General features: G+C 51.4%; 6 protein-coding genes across 6 annotated transcripts; 4 read left to right on the top strand and 2 right to left on the bottom strand.

Moving 5' to 3' along the window:
• Positions 1-1,204: 1,204 nt before the first annotated feature.
• N7532_011716 (uncharacterized protein) lies at positions 1,205-2,237 on the top strand (the record flags this gene model as incomplete). The annotated part of the gene is made up of 2 exons (XM_056624207.1): positions 1,205-1,482; positions 1,550-2,237. 2 exons carry the CDS (start codon positions 1,205-1,207, stop codon positions 2,235-2,237), a joined length of 966 nt encoding a protein of 321 aa, XP_056469195.1.
• A 1,158-nt stretch (positions 2,238-3,395) lies between these two features.
• N7532_011715 (Lipopolysaccharide-modifying protein) lies at positions 3,396-5,321 on the bottom strand (the record flags this gene model as incomplete). Its single annotated transcript, XM_056624206.1, has 1 exon — positions 3,396-5,321. One exon carries the CDS (start codon positions 5,319-5,321, stop codon positions 3,396-3,398), a length of 1,926 nt encoding a protein of 641 aa, XP_056469194.1.
• A 677-nt stretch (positions 5,322-5,998) lies between these two features.
• N7532_011714 (uncharacterized protein) lies at positions 5,999-8,269 on the top strand (the record flags this gene model as incomplete). Its single annotated transcript, XM_056624205.1, has 2 exons — positions 5,999-6,201; positions 6,259-8,269. The coding sequence occupies 2 exons, from the start codon at positions 5,999-6,001 to the stop codon at positions 8,267-8,269; spliced, it is 2,214 nt and encodes a 737-aa protein (XP_056469193.1).
• A 479-nt stretch (positions 8,270-8,748) lies between these two features.
• On the top strand, positions 8,749-9,859 carry N7532_011713 (uncharacterized protein; the record flags this gene model as incomplete). Its single annotated transcript, XM_056624204.1, has 3 exons — positions 8,749-8,751; positions 8,979-9,656; positions 9,722-9,859. 3 exons carry the CDS (start codon positions 8,749-8,751, stop codon positions 9,857-9,859), a joined length of 819 nt encoding a protein of 272 aa, XP_056469192.1.
• A 1,027-nt stretch (positions 9,860-10,886) lies between these two features.
• Positions 10,887-15,871, bottom strand: N7532_011712 (uncharacterized protein; the record flags this gene model as incomplete). Its single annotated transcript, XM_056624203.1, has 9 exons — positions 10,887-11,110; positions 11,175-11,800; positions 11,857-12,257; positions 12,310-13,737; positions 13,794-14,698; positions 14,760-14,776; positions 14,832-14,883; positions 14,939-15,131; positions 15,191-15,871. The coding sequence occupies 9 exons, from the start codon at positions 15,869-15,871 to the stop codon at positions 10,887-10,889; spliced, it is 4,527 nt and encodes a 1,508-aa protein (XP_056469191.1).
• A 472-nt stretch (positions 15,872-16,343) lies between these two features.
• On the top strand, positions 16,344-17,419 carry N7532_011711 (ribosomal RNA processing 1 family protein; the record flags this gene model as incomplete). The annotated part of the gene is made up of 3 exons (XM_056624202.1): positions 16,344-16,392; positions 16,457-16,564; positions 16,626-17,419. The coding sequence occupies 3 exons, from the start codon at positions 16,344-16,346 to the stop codon at positions 17,417-17,419; spliced, it is 951 nt and encodes a 316-aa protein (XP_056469190.1).
• Between the last annotated feature and the right edge of the window lie 224 nt (positions 17,420-17,643).

Here is a 17,643-nt window from a genome sequence, read left to right as displayed (position 1 = left end):
AAGTTCTCTAGTGTCTACATATTTGAGTGAAAAAAGAAAAGAAACATTAGGCTCATCTCGTGGTAGTCTTTACCCCTACCACGCATGGATTCACCCCGTCAGCCGCATGGGTGATGGTGGAGGGTCATCAAGGGACCAGTTCATAAGACAAGTATTACCAGAATGTGGGCTCAGCCACTAGCAGTGGCTCTCTTTAATTACCTCGCTAGCTTCTGAGCTTAGGGCTCTCATCCGATGAATAAAAGGGCATAGACGGCTCGTCGCTGAGTCAACAATTCTACTACCTTCTGATCTGCAGAGCCAATTGTTCGCTCTCTTTAATTCATTCCTATTGAGCTTCGACTTGTTTTTGTGGGTCAAACACGTATACCCTTCTTTGAACATCAAAAATGATGAGTAGGCGAGGTCGGAGACCCCGCCGGAATCAAGTCGGCCTACGATTCATCATCGCAGACCCCTCATCAAATGAGGGAAAGACAGATAACCTGCGCATAGTCAGGTCTCATGCAGGAAAATGGAGATGGTCTGAGTCTAGGAAAAGCAGACAGTGTGCGAATCGGCATACTATCTCGGACGACCTGCCGCCCTCTGGTGATGTGTCTGAAGACAAAGTGGATATCTCCGATAGCTACTCTTCGGATGATTCCCCTCCGGTCTCCAAAGACACTTCGCCAGATACAGACTATGAGCAATTCCCAGGTAGCTCAAAGCCAGACCCATCTGGAGCGACATATTCGAAGTTGCAGCCATCTAATGAGCCAGCCCCGGTATTGCCAGATCAAATCTGGGAGCCGAGACCACTAGATCCTTTCGTCTACGAAGCGGTGGATCTATATGGAGTTGCTCCCAATCTATTAGATCCTTTCCAATCACCTCGGCAAACCTCTTCATTGCCCTTGGGAATGGTGAGCAATGCAAACAAATATTGTTCGCGCCCGTCGCCTATATTTTGCTTCTCCGTTGACTCACTAACCCTATCCCAGCATTGTCGACTGTATGGCCTGGTCTCTTGCCTCCATCACCCAGTACCAATCACCCCGGTATACGTGCATGGTACATGAGCTCTGCCACCCACGCTGCACTTCATAGCACTATGCTATTTGGGTCATATTCACATAGACGAACCCTGTGGCTCATAAAGGGACAAGGCCATTTCAGCGAAGAAGATGCAAAAAGGCTAGCAACCTGCGAAGCCGATTCGATCATGAGAGTAAATCTGGCGATCCAAATCCCTGCCGAGGCGGTCACCGATTCTATCATCCTATGTGTTCTTTGCATGGCAACCAACAAAGTGGAGGCACCCATGTGGAAGCATGTCCAGGAGTCTGTTTTTCAGGCTCCGCTCCGATCCCTGCAGTGGCTTGATATCTATGGCCGCTTGTCCCCACACCTAATTCATCAAGCTGGTCTAGTGCAATTGATAAACCTTCGAGGTGGCTTGGAGAGGATAGAGCTTCCAGGACTGGCCGCCATTATTGCCTAGTAAGTTTATCTTCTCCCAGTCCAGAGGCCCACCAATTTCTGAAGGCTGGCTGACATTATCTCATAGCTCCAGTGTCCTTGGCGCCAGTAGATCCCTGTCTCGTCCAAGTTTCCCGTATATTTCGGTCCAGACTGGAGGCCATCTGATACTGCAAGACATTATAAACCCCCATACAGAGCGCTTCAGTTCCCCTCATATCCCACCCGAGATGCAAGATATCTTCCGCGCTCAGCTAACCTATGTCACCGAGATTGAAATGTATGAGGACGGCATACCGATATCAAGGGACGTGCTTTGCGACCATCGAAACCTGATTCAATGGCACATCATGTCCTTGATTCCATCAGGTCAGCTTGGATCATCTCACTCCGGGCTGTATCCTCTCTACGAAGCATCTCGACTTGCATTGATAATTTTTGGCGTCGGTGTCAGTTTCCCACTTCCACCGCAAAGCGCGCCATTGGTCACACTGGCTCGGATGCTGAAGCTGGAGCTTCAGTCATATCATCGTTCAGTCCAAGAGATTCCAATCTCGGCTGTCAGTTTATATACCTGGATCTTGATGCTTGGGTGCATTGCTGCGACTGGATCTGCGGAGCGGAAGTGGTATATCAATAGCATGGGGGCCCATGTCGTATTTTATGGGCCAATCACTTGGTATGAATTCAAGATAGAGCTCAAGTCAATCTTGTGGCTTGAGAGGGCATGTGACCAACCTGGAGAGTTGGTTTGGAATGAAGTGATGTGCCTCTAGGCTTTTGATGTCCTTGTTTGGATCGATTTAGCGAGTTTAGAGTACTTAATTAGAACACTCTCCTTTCGTCACTCTTTCCCATCAAATTGGTAGATCCGGATGAATATGGGCACAGCAAGAACCTGCCTGGGCTCTTTCCAAATCCTTCAGTACCACTCTTCTCCTCCGTCCTTTTTATTTCCCGGTTAGAGGGGAAGCTCGTGTTCGTACTTTGATCCTGCCGGTTCACCACGTACAGTCTCCAATGCGGAATATGCATGTCTCCTTTTTACTCTGCTCAACTGCATGAGCAGGTAATTGAGTCGAGAGCAAACAGCTATGAAGGATTGTTTTGAATAGAGAGAACTCCATAGTCCTCTAATCAATGATCATGCTACTGCTCGAGAAGTGTCGCTTCATGAAATCCATGTTGATTACTAGAGAGTACTAGCACTCAACTAACACCAAATCCAGCATCACGGGAGGATTTCTTTTAGCTCTTCTGAATGATCCTGGCCTGTATTCTGCCGCCTTTCGCCTCCCATTTGTTTCATGATCGATTCAGTCGCGACAGTCGATGAAGGACTCTGGAATCAACAGCTCGTCGAGGCCTCCTCGGTGCCCTACCTGGACCGGTCGGATATTTCCATTGAAGCAGACCTGACACAGCTTGTGCAGGGCATTCCACTATCGCATTTGACCCTGCGGGTTCGACAAATTAGACAGCTGCGACTTCGCGGGCCCGAGATCCGGAATCCAATGAAGGATTTGTCGCACCTCCGTCAGACGAGTTGTAGGTGGGCGTTGGAAGAGCAAAGGCAGAGCTTCCTGGACATTCCATTTTGCTCATGAAATCGTGGCAATTTTTTGGACAAACAAATCTGAGCGGCTTCCAGGTCGAGCGGCCCCATCCTTCGTAAGGGTGAGGGCCGCCGGATAAGTTTATGCGAGCCCCAAGGCAACATTGGCAACGTTGGAGGTTCCCCGATCGTTCGTCTTGGCTGATTGTGGCAGCCAATACAATATTTGGTGGGGGAACATGCGATCACCATGAGAATTAATTCGTGATATTTATGGTCATAAGAACATGGATGATAAATACATGCAGGGGAATCACGGCAAAACGAAACCATCAACACGTCGTACTAGGTACAGAAATTAAGCAGCCCCTCGGGGTATCTATAGTTTTCCTCCGACCAGGGGCTGTAGTGTAGGAGGGAACGGGTATTGAGCGTCAAAGTGGGCCAGCTCACTTCCATCGCCACTGTACCCGATATGATCACGATTGTCATCGATGATGCGCCCATACTCCAGAAGGAGCAGGTAAAGGTAGATATCCAGGTCCTCGTCGCGCAGCGCATGCTGGGCCCACTCTCGGCTTTGGGTGGCGACCACCTCGGCTTCAAAGTCGTGCTGGGGGGCCATGGAGCCATGAGGCAAGGAGGTATTTGCGGCTGCGGGAGACTCCAGCCCAATGAAGTAGGTCATGAGGGCATAAAGGTCTGTGAACCGGTTATCCATCGGGATAAAATGGCGCCAGGCGAAGAGGCGGGAGTCGTGCCACTCGCGGAAGATGGTTGCCTTGATGCCCAGCGATCTGCTCTGGTGGAAAGCGCGCCAGCGGCCAGAGAAACTGTGGCCATCGATGTCGACCAGGTACTTCGACTTGAATTGCTCGCTGAATGGCTTTTGGTCCTTGTAGGTCCATACACCTTCGTAGAAAGAGCAGTCGGGAATACATCCCCAGGCCTCGGTAAATCCGACATCGAAGTGAGATGCGGCAAAATCAGAAGGATGGTAGTCGGGCAAGAGCTGGTAGTGGTTCTTGTCGTCCTTGACAAGGATCGAAACGGTCTGGTTATTCATTTCCGTGGCATTGGTCATCTTCACAAACCGCTGACGATGCAAGCGGTGCCAATTGTCAGCGACTTGAACGCCGCCCGACGTGACACCACGCCACAACATCGAATCAACCCTGTTTTCCCATTCGTAGTCATTCTTGTTGTTGTAAAAATACCGCTCGTCCTTCAGGAAGTACATATTGGCCGGGAAAAGGATGTCATTGTTGACACTGACCTTGCACTCGCTGAAGACCGGAACGAGCTTCCTGGTGATCTTGTTACTGGACGCCGAGAAGAGAAAGCCATGTTTATCGCCGAGGACCGGTCCGACATTACAGAGGTCAGTGGAACCTGTGAAATTGGAGACAAAACCTCCAAAGCTGGACTTGTACAGCTTATCGGCATCTTCGGAATTCAACTTCTCGTTTCGCGCAGGCGATTCGGGCGGACAAGATTCCCGAGAGAAGTTCACGTATGGCTGGCCCGCCACAGAGAACCATCCCGGGTCGATTTCCTCATTGACGGTCGCATTCTCATCGTAGAAATGCGGCATATCCGAGGTGAACTGGTCCTGTGCGTCCCCGGGGAGGCTTCGGGTGCTTTCTTCAATTTTCAGGTAACTCTGGATATCCTCGTAGGTGGCCATGACCCGAGGTTGGTCCATGGTGTTCATCGCAACATCCATGTCGGGCAGGTATTTGGCGAGACGTCCCACCGACTGCGCGAGGGTTTCCGCTCGCCAGCCTCCCGACTTGGACACGACCTTTTGGTCCCGAATGCGCATGCCCGCGATGCTGTCACTTGTCTGCAGCCGGGCGGCCATCTGCCGGATTTCATCGGGTGGAATAGCCCAGAACGGTCGGAGATCATCGTGGATTTGTTGGAAGTCGTCTACATTGTAGACCTGGTTCTTTCTTGCAAACTGATACCATTCCTTGAAACCGGGTGGCGGATGACGTCCGTAAGTCGCACGGTAGCGGGCCACGGTCTGGGAGAAATTCGAAGAACGACCCTGATTGTACTGTTCCCACTGGCGATCGGCTTCCTTCATGAGCTGGCCGATCGGGTGTTGGTCGCGCGCAAATTCGCCCACGAGGTGGGGACGTGCGGGTCGGAGCAGCGACAGGCCCGGGATGCGGATGGTTGTTTCATCGACGGCGTGAGTGAGGAAGACGAGGTTCAAGAAACAAATCACGGTCGCAGCGCCGGCCAGATACAAGTAGATGGTCTTGCGCCGGCCGGCGAAGCTGGTGGCGCCAAGCATTCTGGAAGGAATCCCCTACCCTGGACGAGGGCCGGGCGCCAGACTGGGAGAGACTCCAGGGATGCAAGGGGGAGCGAAGGAGAGTCCACTGTACAGAGAGAGCGAAGAAAGGGCTATGAGACGCACATGGAGGGCGGAGGAGAGGAGTCGAGCAGAGCAGAGACACGAGGAGGAATGGAAGGCGGGCGGCCCCTAAAACCCAACGCCAACCTTCTCTCAAGGCTCGTTTGATTACTGGGCCCGCCTTTTGCCCTGCAGGCGGCACGCTCACGTTACTTCTTCCTCCGGCTTCCCACGGTTCATCGCCTCCAAGGCAACGGTGACGTCCCAGCTGGATGCCACTGCTCAACGCAACCCCGCCCAGCTCCATCTGCCGCGATTGATATTAATTCCATCTAAGACACACGAACGGGTCCCAAACGGTCGAGTCCCTGAGGCTCCACGCCGGCCTCGACGCTACCACTGCTAGTACCATTTTAGTTAGTAGCGAGCGAGGGCCTGGTTAACTAATAGCTGCTGGTTTGGTACGAGTTAGTCGGAATTGCGCCCACGGGACGAACACGCGGTGATTGGCGGGCCTGCGCCAAGACCTCTCGGCTCCGCTCCGCCGCGTTCCACGAATCATCTTTGATGGCCTCCAGCTTCCTCAGCTGCCCGCATTGCTGACCTTCAACGACATGGCCGCAAAGCGCCCCCGCGCTGCCTTCGAGGCCGACCAGGTGCAGCGGCCCCCCTATGTTTTCTACGGCACGCCCTTGCCTCCGCTCGATGCCGAGACGCGTGACGATGGCTCGTACGTCCCCGTGTGGAAACAGGAAGTGACCGATGAGCGGGGACGGAAGCGCCTGCATGGCGCCTTCACCGGTGGTTTCAGTGCTGGGTACGTTTAGTTCGACCGAGATGAGATTCATCGCGAGTCATCGCCTAACTTCTTTAGATACTTTAATACCGTCGGCTCCAAGGAAGGATGGACACCGGCGACGTTTGTATCCTCACGCCAGAACCGCGCCCGCGATGGGCAGCAGCAATCCCAACTACGACCGGAGGACTTTATGGATGAGGAAGACCTCAAAGATCAAGAAGAGTCGCGGAATCTACAGATGTCAGAAGGGTTCGCGGGGTTCGGCTCCACGGCCGGAGATGCCACTCGACGCGCCGGATTCATGGACCTAGTCAAGACGACCGGAGAAACAATGGGTGTCAAGCTGCTGAAACGGATGGGTTGGAAGGAAGGAGAGGGGATTGGGCCCAAGGTCCGCCGCAAGGCAAATCTCGGCGATGGCCTCAGTTCTGGTATAAATGCCTCGGAGAAAACATATCTCTTTGCACCAGAGGACCCAGCCATGATCGCCTTCATCCGCAAATCCGACTCCAAGGGTCTGGGCTTTGAAGGGGAGGCCCGGCTCAGTCCTCAAAACAACACCCAGGATGAGCCTGAAGAGACAGATTCGTTCTTCGGGGACCGTCTTGGAGACCAGAAGAAGTCCAACAAATCGTCCAAGACTAAACAATCCCGCCGTGGGGGCTTTGGTGTCGGCATCCTAAACGACACCGGGTCTGACGATGAAGACCCTTACTCCCTTGGGCCCCAAATTTCATACAATCGGACTCTCGGAGGTGATAAAAAGAAAAAGAAGAAAGGGATAGTCGAGGACAGAAAGCCCACCATCGCTTCTGCAAACCCTTTGCTGGGAGACAAACCCGTTTTCATCTCCAAGAAGGCTGCTGCCACTCGAGGTCCCGGTGGATTCAGGAAATGCCGTGATGGACGACTACCGCTGGACGGGTTCGTTCTCGCTGACAGTCTCTCGGGCCTGTCCATTTCAGAGAAAAAATACGAACCTCCTCAAATTCCTGAAGGCTGGAAGTCTGCTAAACAGCCCTCATCGGTCCAACGAGAGGCTCCGGGCCATGTTTCGACAGCTGATGCCGCCAAGGCGTCGACACTGGACCCGACGTCTCGAGCCGCTGCCCTGGGGGAGGCCCAGCTACCAGGAAAATCCGTCTTTGATTGGATGACCCCGGAGGCTCGCGAGCGGATCGTGAGGCTCACGGGAAATACCAATCTTCCCCCGGCCCTCAGTGAAAGAGCCCCGAAAGGCTACGAAGAAACCGAGACGCAGAAACAAAAATCCTTGTGGGATCTGGTTCCCAAGTTGGATAAGCAGACTGCCGTCCAAGCGTTGACTCGGGCCGTTGGCGGATGGATGCCCTATTCAGAAGACGAGGAGAAACGATCCCGTTACCGTACTTTCTTAGAGATTCGTGCGGAGATACGCAATACGCTCCCCGATCGACTGCCAGGATCCAGCACAAGCGACTGGGTCAACGAGATGCATGAGTTTGCGCGGGCTGCGGATGTCTTCAAGCCAATGTCTGCCATCATGGCGTCCCGGTTCACGTCAGCTTCCTCGGGGCCTAAGGTCGCCTCCGATGCGCCGGACTCGACCGACGATCCTCTCAGTCGACCGAGTGAGAAACCCGACAGTCCAGCCGTGGCAGCAGCCAAGATGGGTATGTTCGGGCCCATGACCCGAAGTACTCAACCTTTCTATCCAAGCCGTCTACTATGCAAGCGGTTTAATGTCAAACCACCCGCAAATGTCCAGCTAGACCCTGGAGAGGGGCCAGGCCTATCTGCTGGTGCTGGTGCTGGTGCTGGGGGTGGTCCCGGCATGCGCTTCCAGTCTGGCGGCTACCAGGCCGACACCAAGGCCAGGGAACTGATCTCGCAGGACGTGATGGATATGATCATGGAAGAATCAGGCCGCCAGCCTGCTGCTCCCAGCTCCGATGCCAGTGGACCAAATCAAGCCCCGGCCGCCACCTCAGCATCGGCACCGCCGCCAGTCGTCGAACTGGACCGCAACGATGCGCTGGAGGCTGAGCGACCGGGCGATGATGTTTTTAAAGCGATCTTTGGCAGTGACGACGAGGACGAAGAGTGAACTTACCCGGGCCACTGATTTAGCGACATGTATTTGTACACATAGTAAATACTACCCTAGGGAGTAGTAAGTTCACGAAACGACATTCCATAAACAGTTTGTATAAATGTGTATACATTAAGATAATAATCTGTATATGAGTAATTCGCCCGGTTTACACACCGTATGGGATGTGTTGTGTGACGGGCTGTGTATCGTCCAAGCGCAAAGTGATGCGCGAATCTTCTTGACATCATCAATGCTTGATTCGAGAGCTAAGCAGCGCAGCCCGGGGAATGTGCCTAACGTCGTGCCTGGACCCCCGGGCCTTTCCCTGTAGCTTCCCCTCTCGTCCCCTCTTCCTCCTCAACCTTGGTACCTCCGCCTTCACAACCTCGTCCTTTCAAAGAATTGCCGCTGAACATTCCTCCCACTTTCGGCCTCTCCTTCGAGCATTTTCCCCTCACCTTGGCCTATGGAGGGCCACCCTCGCGCGCAAAATGGTACGTTGATGATTTGTTTTTGAAAAGATCGAATGCCCCCATCCCACCGCCCGTCACACCACTCGCCCTTCTCCGCAGACTGCCGAATTCGGCTGCAGATGCAAGGAGGACCTCAGCTAACATCTCCACCTGGGACTGCATAGGGTTGCTGCGCGTCCGTATTGTCGCGTGAGACCAGCGAAGCTTCAGACCATCCCGAATCTACCAGCATCGAAGGTAGAGCACAGGCCCTTGCAACCGCCGCCCCCGAAACCCCGGCCGAGGCGACTGCAAGCCGCCGGACCTCGCGGACCGCCAACGTTGCCCTCAACGAACACTACAACGAGCCCGTGCGTCTGCATATCTGGAAGAGCAAGCGTCGCACCTGGACTCGTGGGCAGTTGGACCGTGAGCGCCGCGAGTTCTTCGAGACACGAGTGACTGGGCATGCGGAAGTATGGGCCGCGATCTCAACAGCTATCGAGTTGATGCGCGCCGGCGATCTGGTCACGGCGCAGAGCATCCTCGATGCCGCGGGTATCACTGTGCCTACCGGCGATCTCTGCCAGGGCTGCTACGACCAGCAGGGTGCCCTTTATCGCCTGCCGCAATGCATTGTCAGCGACCCGACAAACATGGTGCAAACTGATACGTCAACGGCCACTGAATCGCAAGATGCCATCGAGCAAGATGAAGATGAGGAGGCGCTTTCGGACGGCAAGCTCGCCACAGACGATGCATCGGGCGACGAATTAATCTCCGAGGACATGGAACGGCGCCGCGACGAGAAGGGCAAGACAAGTGAACGCGATCTCATCCGCGTTCGAGTTCGACTGAGCGACCGCGGTGGTCCGGATCTAGTCCTGATGATTGGCAAGGGCCAGAGCGTCGGTTTCTTGGCCCGCAAGGTGCGGCAGGAAGCAGAGGTAAGTTCTTACCCCGAAGTCTTTTCGAATTATTGTAAGGTCCTAATTAGTGTTGCTCCCTTTAGATTTCGAGCGTCCAGTCCGTTCGAATCGCATACCTTGGCTGCATGCTCAAGGAGCAGCAGTCGCTGCCCGACCAAGGCTGGGAACCTGGCCACATCGTCAATGCCTTTGTCGTTCCCCGCCGCGGATTCAACGAGTGATTTGAATCGGTGGCTCGATTTTCACATAGTGATGATCATGATTTCGCATTTCCCTCTCGGTCAAAATATGGATGGCTCCGGTTTGGAAATCACCTCTTTTTTACCACTCTCCCCCTTCTTTACTCATTTCCAGCGTTCGAGCGTTCCGTGATATTTTTTTGATTTTCTTTGAGATTTCTTGCAAAATACCCCGTCCTGTTTTTGTATCTGTCTGCAGGCCTTAAGCCCTCAGCTCGTTCCCGGCATGTCCATTGTCATCTTGCTATCTTTTGATGGACAGATCGATAATTGATATTTACGCAAGGGGTATGTACGTATTATTATCAATACGTTACCCTTATCACCATATGATACTATCATCAATTTGATGCCATGATTTGACGATTCAGTATCTCGAGTGCATGTTGCAGTGGCAGAACGGCCATAACGTCCAATATAAACCGTAGCTTACAGGGACGATGATGGCTTCCCATGTCGCTATTTCTAGCATTTTCGTGTCATGGGTTGTGAAATTAGCAAGCGCTGGAGGCTTGCAAAGCAACTGCAAAGATAATTTTAAGCCAAAAAAAAAAAATAATAAAAAGGAAAAAAAATTGCATCATCCGTGAATCGAACACGGGCCTCGTCGATGGCAACGACGAATTCTACCACTAGACCAATGATGCTAGTTCTTGTTTAGAAGATCCACTTTTGCTACTTTGATCCTTCCAGATCCACTCTTCAATGTCCCGAGTCAGTTTCAAGGTAACCACATGCGGTTGTGATTATTTCCACATGAAATGGTGAAGCTTTTCTGTATCCCATTGTCTGTTCTTCACGTCCACGACGTTGAGCTATCGAAATTTGGGTACAACTGCATGCCTAAGGGCATAGGAGCTCAGTAATATATATCTCACAACTCCAAATTTCACAATCTTGTCACTGGATTTGATCGGATACGGAAACATTTCGAAGACACATAATATTATTAGTTCGGAATAATTTCAAACATTAATGTAAAAAGATGCCCGAATGGGCAGTGCCCAGACTAAACAAGTCGACCATTGTCCGCTTCTTTTCCCTGGGGGGTTCTTCCAGACCGTCGCTTGAATGCGCGACACAGAAAGGTAGCGCAATGGCCAATACCACGTATCAATGAAGTGGGGTTGTAGTGTTTGACGCGGAACATGTAGTACATCAGCACAGTTCCGAAGATATTGAAACTAATGTAAGCCCAGCCAAGGCCGAAGTTGCGCCAGCGCTCGCTGTAGACTATAGGATTGAATTAGCACAAAGCCTCGTATGACAGCAAAGCTTGCCCCCGAGGGGTACTCACATATGTTGCTAGATGCCAGGTACTGATCGGCATTTGATAGCTGACAATACTGGCAATTCGCCGTGGCCGCAGGGTTATACAGCTGGCCACCAGCGGCAGTGACATACGGAGTCAAATATTCGCCACAGGTCAACCCACTCGGGGGATTGAAGACACTCATCTCGGCGTCGGCACAGTGAATTTGACGACCGTGCAAGCCAGTTGATGTGATACCAGCAATCAGGTAGGTCAGTGGAGAGACGCGGTACATGAAAATCCAGAAGCCGGGCAATGCACTGGGCGGCTGCATAACACCGTTGAATGTGAGAGTCATGATGAACATCAGCGTCGCGATTGTTCCACCAGTTTCCGCGTCGGGCAACGCAGAAATCACGAATGATGCGAATGTGGAGGTGAACATGTAGAACTGGACGACGAAAAGAAGCATGAGGCCTTGCCGATTTGGGGCCTGATTTGCTCCATATATCGGAAAGTAATAGCAGGCCCAGGCAATGACACCAACGAAAATCTGATATGGAATCTCGACAATGACATTGGCAACCAGAAACGCGGCCCAGGAATAGGCTTTGGAAGGTCTTTCGCGGACCTCGTAAAGGGAACGCTGGACGACGAACTTGGGCATGATCCTGATTAAAGATGTCAATTAGCTGGGGTTTAAATGTAGTCGAGATGGTTCACCTACTGTTGAACGAGAGTTGAAAAGATGGATGTCAACATGAATGCACTGAAGAGCACATCTTGAAAGCCCTGTAGTGAGCTGTCCGGCTTGAAAAAGGTGAATCCGATGAAGAGAGACGAGAGGGTACCCAGCATAATTTTCGCCCATACATAGGATGGCTCACGCCAAAACCCTTGAAATGAGCGATGTGTTACATAGCATAGCTGATACCAGAAGGGCATTGCATATTCACCCAGCTGACCCTCTTCTTGCTTGTTACCCGCAGATGCTCGTTCTTCGTGGATCCGATCGATCTCTGTTTGCACATCTTTCGCTTGCTGACTCTCATTCCAAACAAGAGACCAATCTTTAGAAGCTTTGCCTGAAGCACCGGCGCCGATGATTTCTAGCATGTATTCCGCAGGCTATATTGGTGTTATTATTAGAAAGACTCAAACTAGGACAAGGGAAACTCACATTTTCAGATGAGCCGCAAACTCGGGCCCCGTTACCCTCGAAGTAGTCTAGCAAAGTCCGAGATTGGTCTCCGATTTCTCCGAAGTAAACCGTCTTTCCTCCCTTTGCTAGAAACAACAGACGATCGAATTGCTGAAAAAGAAGAGCACTAGGTTGGTGAATCGTTGACAGAACTGCCTGACCATGTTCTGCGAGCTTTCGTAGAAAGGAGCAGATTGCCCAAGAACTTTGTGAATCAAGACCACTAGTAGGCTCATCCAGAAATATTAGTAGTGCTGGCTTGGCAGCCAGTTCGACACCGATAGTGAGAAGCTTTCTCTGCTCTACATTCAATCCCTCGCCGGGCGTTCCCACAATTGCATCGGCAAATTCTTGCATACCAAGCATGTCGATAACATCTTCAACGTACTCGTATTTCTCCTTTTTCGAGACGGTTTTGAGCTGCCGCAGCATGGCGCTGAACCGCAGGGCTTCTCTTACCGTCGTTGTCGGGAGATGGAGGTCCTGTTGCTGGACGTAGCCGGTCTTCCTTTGGAAACTTGCGTCAAGAGGGCTACCGTTCACAAGCATGTCGCCTGTAACAACACCGATCGAGACACGTTTGGCCAGTACATCAAGCAACGTAGTTTTTCCAGCGCCAGATACACCCATCAAAGCCGTGAGTGTGCCAGGCTTCACCCATCCCGAAACGTTATTGAGGAGCCGACGCTCGCCGCCTTTGACCGGGATATCGTAGCAGACGTTTCTCCAAGTAAAAATATCATGCTGAGATGGAATGGCAGAAGTATCTTGCTCTGTTTTTCGGGTTGGGCCCGCAGTTGCTCCTGATGCACTGGTATCGCCATTACCTCTTTCCAGATAGCGAAGATGGGCAGGTACATGACCTCGGCGGAACACCAAATATTCAGCGGTAGAAGAAGTCGAGGAGTTGAGCTCCGAGGCGATGAGATATAACGCCATGAAGAAGATCCAGAATCCAATCAGGATACCAAGATTCCTCCACTCGTGTGCATACGAGTAGGAATACTGAGTTTCGATATAGGCATCTCCAGAGACGGTTCTTTCTCCGGCAACTGCGCCACGAACAGCGCAGATGAAAGAATTGCCAGTCAGACTTGGATATCCAGGTATAAATTGAGAGCATTCAAACCGACGACCGTGAAACTCGTTCGCGATAAGAGCTTCGAAGGTGTAGAAGACTGGGTTGATCCAGCGAATCCAGCTGAACCATGGAATCTTCGACATTTCAGGCGCTGTAATCACGAAGCCGGTGTAGATGACTATAGCAAGGACGATCACCCCTGCCATGGACATTGCTTGTGCCAGGGTCTTTGTCGATGCGGCAAGAGTCCTGAAGATCCCAGACATTGCAAGTGTACTTAGAAACGTGAACAGGAAGAAGATAAAGAACTGAGAAGGCTCATAACGCTGTATAACCTGTTAGCAGGGCTCATTTTTAGTCGCCGTGTTCGTGTATTACTTACCAAACCAGCCAGGAAGTAGAAAATGATGTTGAATACCACAGCAGATACAAGCTTGACTGGAATATCCGAGACAATCCCTCCCAAGGCTTCAGTAAATGGATGGACAAAAGCATATGAGGCCTGCTTTTCAATGATTGGACGTTGGTCATAGAGCGAATTGATCTCCGTAATGCTGATCAAAGCATTCATGAGAACGGCAAAGAAAAGTGCGGCACCCTTGCTCTGGAAACCAGCAGACGCGTTTGGTGTTCCGAAGTAAATTGAACCGATAATGAGGGACATAACAATACGCCCAATAACTGTGGTCAGAGTCGACGGCTTATCGTTCCAGATACGCTGGTATGCTCGCTTCACACATAGTTTGACTTGCATGGGAATTGAAATGACGTAGGGACTCTTCGGTCGGACATGTTTTGCCTGTCGCAGTCTTTTTGTGGCACCGAAGTCCTTTTCAGCTTCTCCACCAACGGGATATTCCTCGCAGTATTCGGCAATGTCCTTCTTGAGTTGTTCGTAATGAGGGCTCTGTTTCCAATACATTTCGAACTCGTCAGGGGTGCGTGGGACCTTGTTATCCAACCCATCCCGAGCCTTTCGTTCTTGTGGATTTGTCACCGATGTTAGGAAGTCACCGACCGTCTGACGTGGCGGACAATCCCAGCCCATATCAATGAAGTATTCCTTGGCTTTGTTGCATGGACCGAAAAAGATCTCTCGGCCTTCGTAAAGTACGATGACCTTGTTGAAAACATCATAGATTGCCTGAGAAGCCTGGTAGATGGCAACAGCATGGCAGCTGCCAGTGAGGTTGGCCGAAACCCGTAGAGATTTGGCGAATTCCAATGCGCTTGCTGAATCCAAGCCTCTGGTACTGTTGTCCCAAGCACCAACAGGAGCTCCAGCCACTGTATCGTATTAATTAGTCTTACATAGTTGATACCTGTGAGTAGCATAAACAGGACTTACAGGCCATCTCAGCGATACTGTTCCGGGTTGTTAACTCGGATTCTCATGAAGTACCAGGCGCTGGTGACTTACCTGACACGCTTTCGTTCACCTCCCGAAACACCTCGGATATAGTCGTCCCCGACTGAACAATCATTAGCAAAGTGAGGGTATTTGCGTATACACATAACCTCGCGTACCTTTCGTGCTATAGGTATGGCTCAATCCCAGAACAGCCATGGCCACTTGGGTGATATGTTTGGCATAAGATGCGCGGCTGATACACTGAAGTCGATTCTCTGGAGTTCTGGCTGCGGCTGCAAACTCAAGAGTTTGGCCGACAGTGAGATGGGGAAAGTGACGGTCGACCTCTTGGTTGTAGAGTACTTCGCCCTACATTGAAATGAGAAATTAGCCAGGATCCGTCATTACTTGAGCAGTAAAAATCTTACCTTAAATTCCCTGTGCATCTTCTCCATGGGAATACCATTGTACTGGATATCAGACCCCTCGTCAACCTTCAGTCCATGTAATTCTCCCGAAAGAGACTTGAGAAAGGTTGAACAGCCGCTTCCGGGACGTCCAAGAACAATCAGAAGCTCTCCACTCTGAAGTACACCATCGAAATTGCGAAGGATTTGTTTCTGAGGGACCTTCTTTCCGAAAGATAGGTATTCTTGCGGCCGGAATGGAGCAAGAGGAACTGAGCCCACATTGTTTTGATACTGAAGAGCAGCACCCGAGCCGGAAATGTTGAGGTTTTGGAATACGACTCCAGTTGACTTGCGCAGGGACACTCCTTGTTTGTCCATGAGCTTCAGCATCATGCGGGCCCATTTGTAGTGGTCAAATTGATCGCTGGTCGGGTCCAGGACCGGATCACCCAACTCGACATTCTCCAGTGTATCCTTGCGTTCAATGCCTCCCATAGTTCCAACGCCCGAATCGGTTGCACGGTGCCGGGGAAAGTTGGATGCGATGCGAGTTAGCTCTTCACGGTCTTCGTCACGGATGTGCTCGAAGATTCTATTTTCCTCGGGCAGTGCCTCGGAGCTCGATCGTGATAAGCGCTCCGGCTCCTGAGAAGAAGCACTCGCCTCGGCGATCTCGTGGTCCTCATCGTGCTCGGCCATGGTGCATAGACAGGGATCTCGAGAGGCACACACCTGACTCAAGGGTTGAAGGATGGCGTTGCCGCATGCACGGGTGAAAATGAAGCAAAATACTCGGCAAACAACTACGGGGAAGAAATGAAACCTTCGACAGGTAATCTAATTGTAGCGTTGCAATTACATGCTAGTAGAAATCTGCAAGCGACCTTTCGCTGTGAAAAGTGTCCTGAGCCATAGCTAGCTACAATTGGGAGCAGGGAACTTCAATTGTCATTGGACCGTTGCCAGAGTGGTGATGTCAAGAGCGAGTGGGTTCTGAAGTAGTTAGCACCACGACGCCGCTGCCGCTGAGTCATCACATGGTTAACGATTTGCATCCGGTGGACACCTGAGGCATGAACCAAGGCGCTGAGCAAACAGTGCAAACCTGCTATCAGAAAAAATAATTTATCGCGGAGATCGACGCAGGCAGTTTAGACAAGCCTCGAGTACAATGGCGGACATTCAGAAGACTCCCTTTGTGAGGGACCTTGCCTCGAGCGGTATGGACACACCGATATGAATGCGCCTTCTGAAATCGCATTGCTAAACAGCTGATCTCTCCAGACCGGAAAATCCGCGACAAAGCCCTCGAGTCGCTCACTCTATTCCTGCGCAGTCGCAATGACTTGAGCGTTCTCGACCTTCTGAAGCTTTGGAAGGGTCTTTTCTTCTGTACGTATACTTGGAATCACCTCTCTGGGGTAAATTCCGCTCACAATGCTTCACTACACAGGCTTCTACCACTCTGATCGACCCCTCACGCAACAAGCCCTCGCCCGCGCCCTCTCTTATTCCCTCGTCCCATCTCTTCCTCATGCTACCCTCCATCGCTTCTTGCGCGCATTCTGGATTACCATCGGTCGTGACTTCCACTCTATTGACCGATTGCGACTGGACAAATACCTCTTCCTGATCCGTTGCTACGTCGGAGTCGCATTCCAAGTTTTAATCAAGGACAAAAAGAACTCGCCGAACGAAGATGGCAAGAAGCGAAAGAGAGAAGACTCTGGAAAGAAGGGTCGTGGCAAGAAGCAGAAGAAGCAGGAAGAGAGCGAGCCAGTTCAGGAAGAGGATGTCTCAGAGGAAGATGGCAAGTGGGCTGATCTCTCTGCCTACATCTCTATCATTGAAGATGGCCCCCTTTGCCCTGTCAACTTTGACCCTGATCAGCCTTCTGACGACCTGGACTTGGATTACGTTTCTATGCCCCATGGCCCAGACGGACTGCGTTATCATCTGGTGGATATCTGGATCGACGAATTGGAGAAGGTTCTTGAATTCGAAGGTGAAGGCGAGGAATCTGAAGAAGGAACACAGAACCGGAAGATTAAGGGTGATGTGCCCATGGAATTGATTCTGCGACCTCTGGAGAAGCTCCGTACCGAGAGCCCCTACAAGCCGGTTCGAACTCGGGCTACAGAAGCGCTGGAGGACGAGCGATTGGTGGAGTGGGGAATCCGTGCTCCGCAGACCAACGACGGCGACGAAGAGGACAGCGATGGCGAGTGGGGTGGTTTTGATGACTGAGGAATTTAGACCCTAAGGAACATTTATTTGTACAGCATTTTTATAGCGAAAACTGGACGGTATTGACAAAATGTAAAGTTATTTGGAAATCGTTGCTCTTGAGACGAACATAAATAGATCTGTTGAACGGAAAGAAATATCTTAGGGATGGATGATATGCCGCATGGCATAGAATATATTGGTTTCATCTACTAGAAGTGAATAATCCAGAACTGTACAGCTGG

Source organism: Penicillium argentinense, assembly GCF_028826775.1.
Source record: "Penicillium argentinense strain IBT 30761 chromosome Unknown utg000011l_segment0_segment0, whole genome shotgun sequence".
Taxonomy (NCBI): Eukaryota; Fungi; Ascomycota; class Eurotiomycetes; order Eurotiales; family Aspergillaceae; genus Penicillium; species Penicillium argentinense.
Note: the sequence above shows the minus strand (reverse complement) of the source record. Positions and strands in the feature narration are given on the sequence as shown.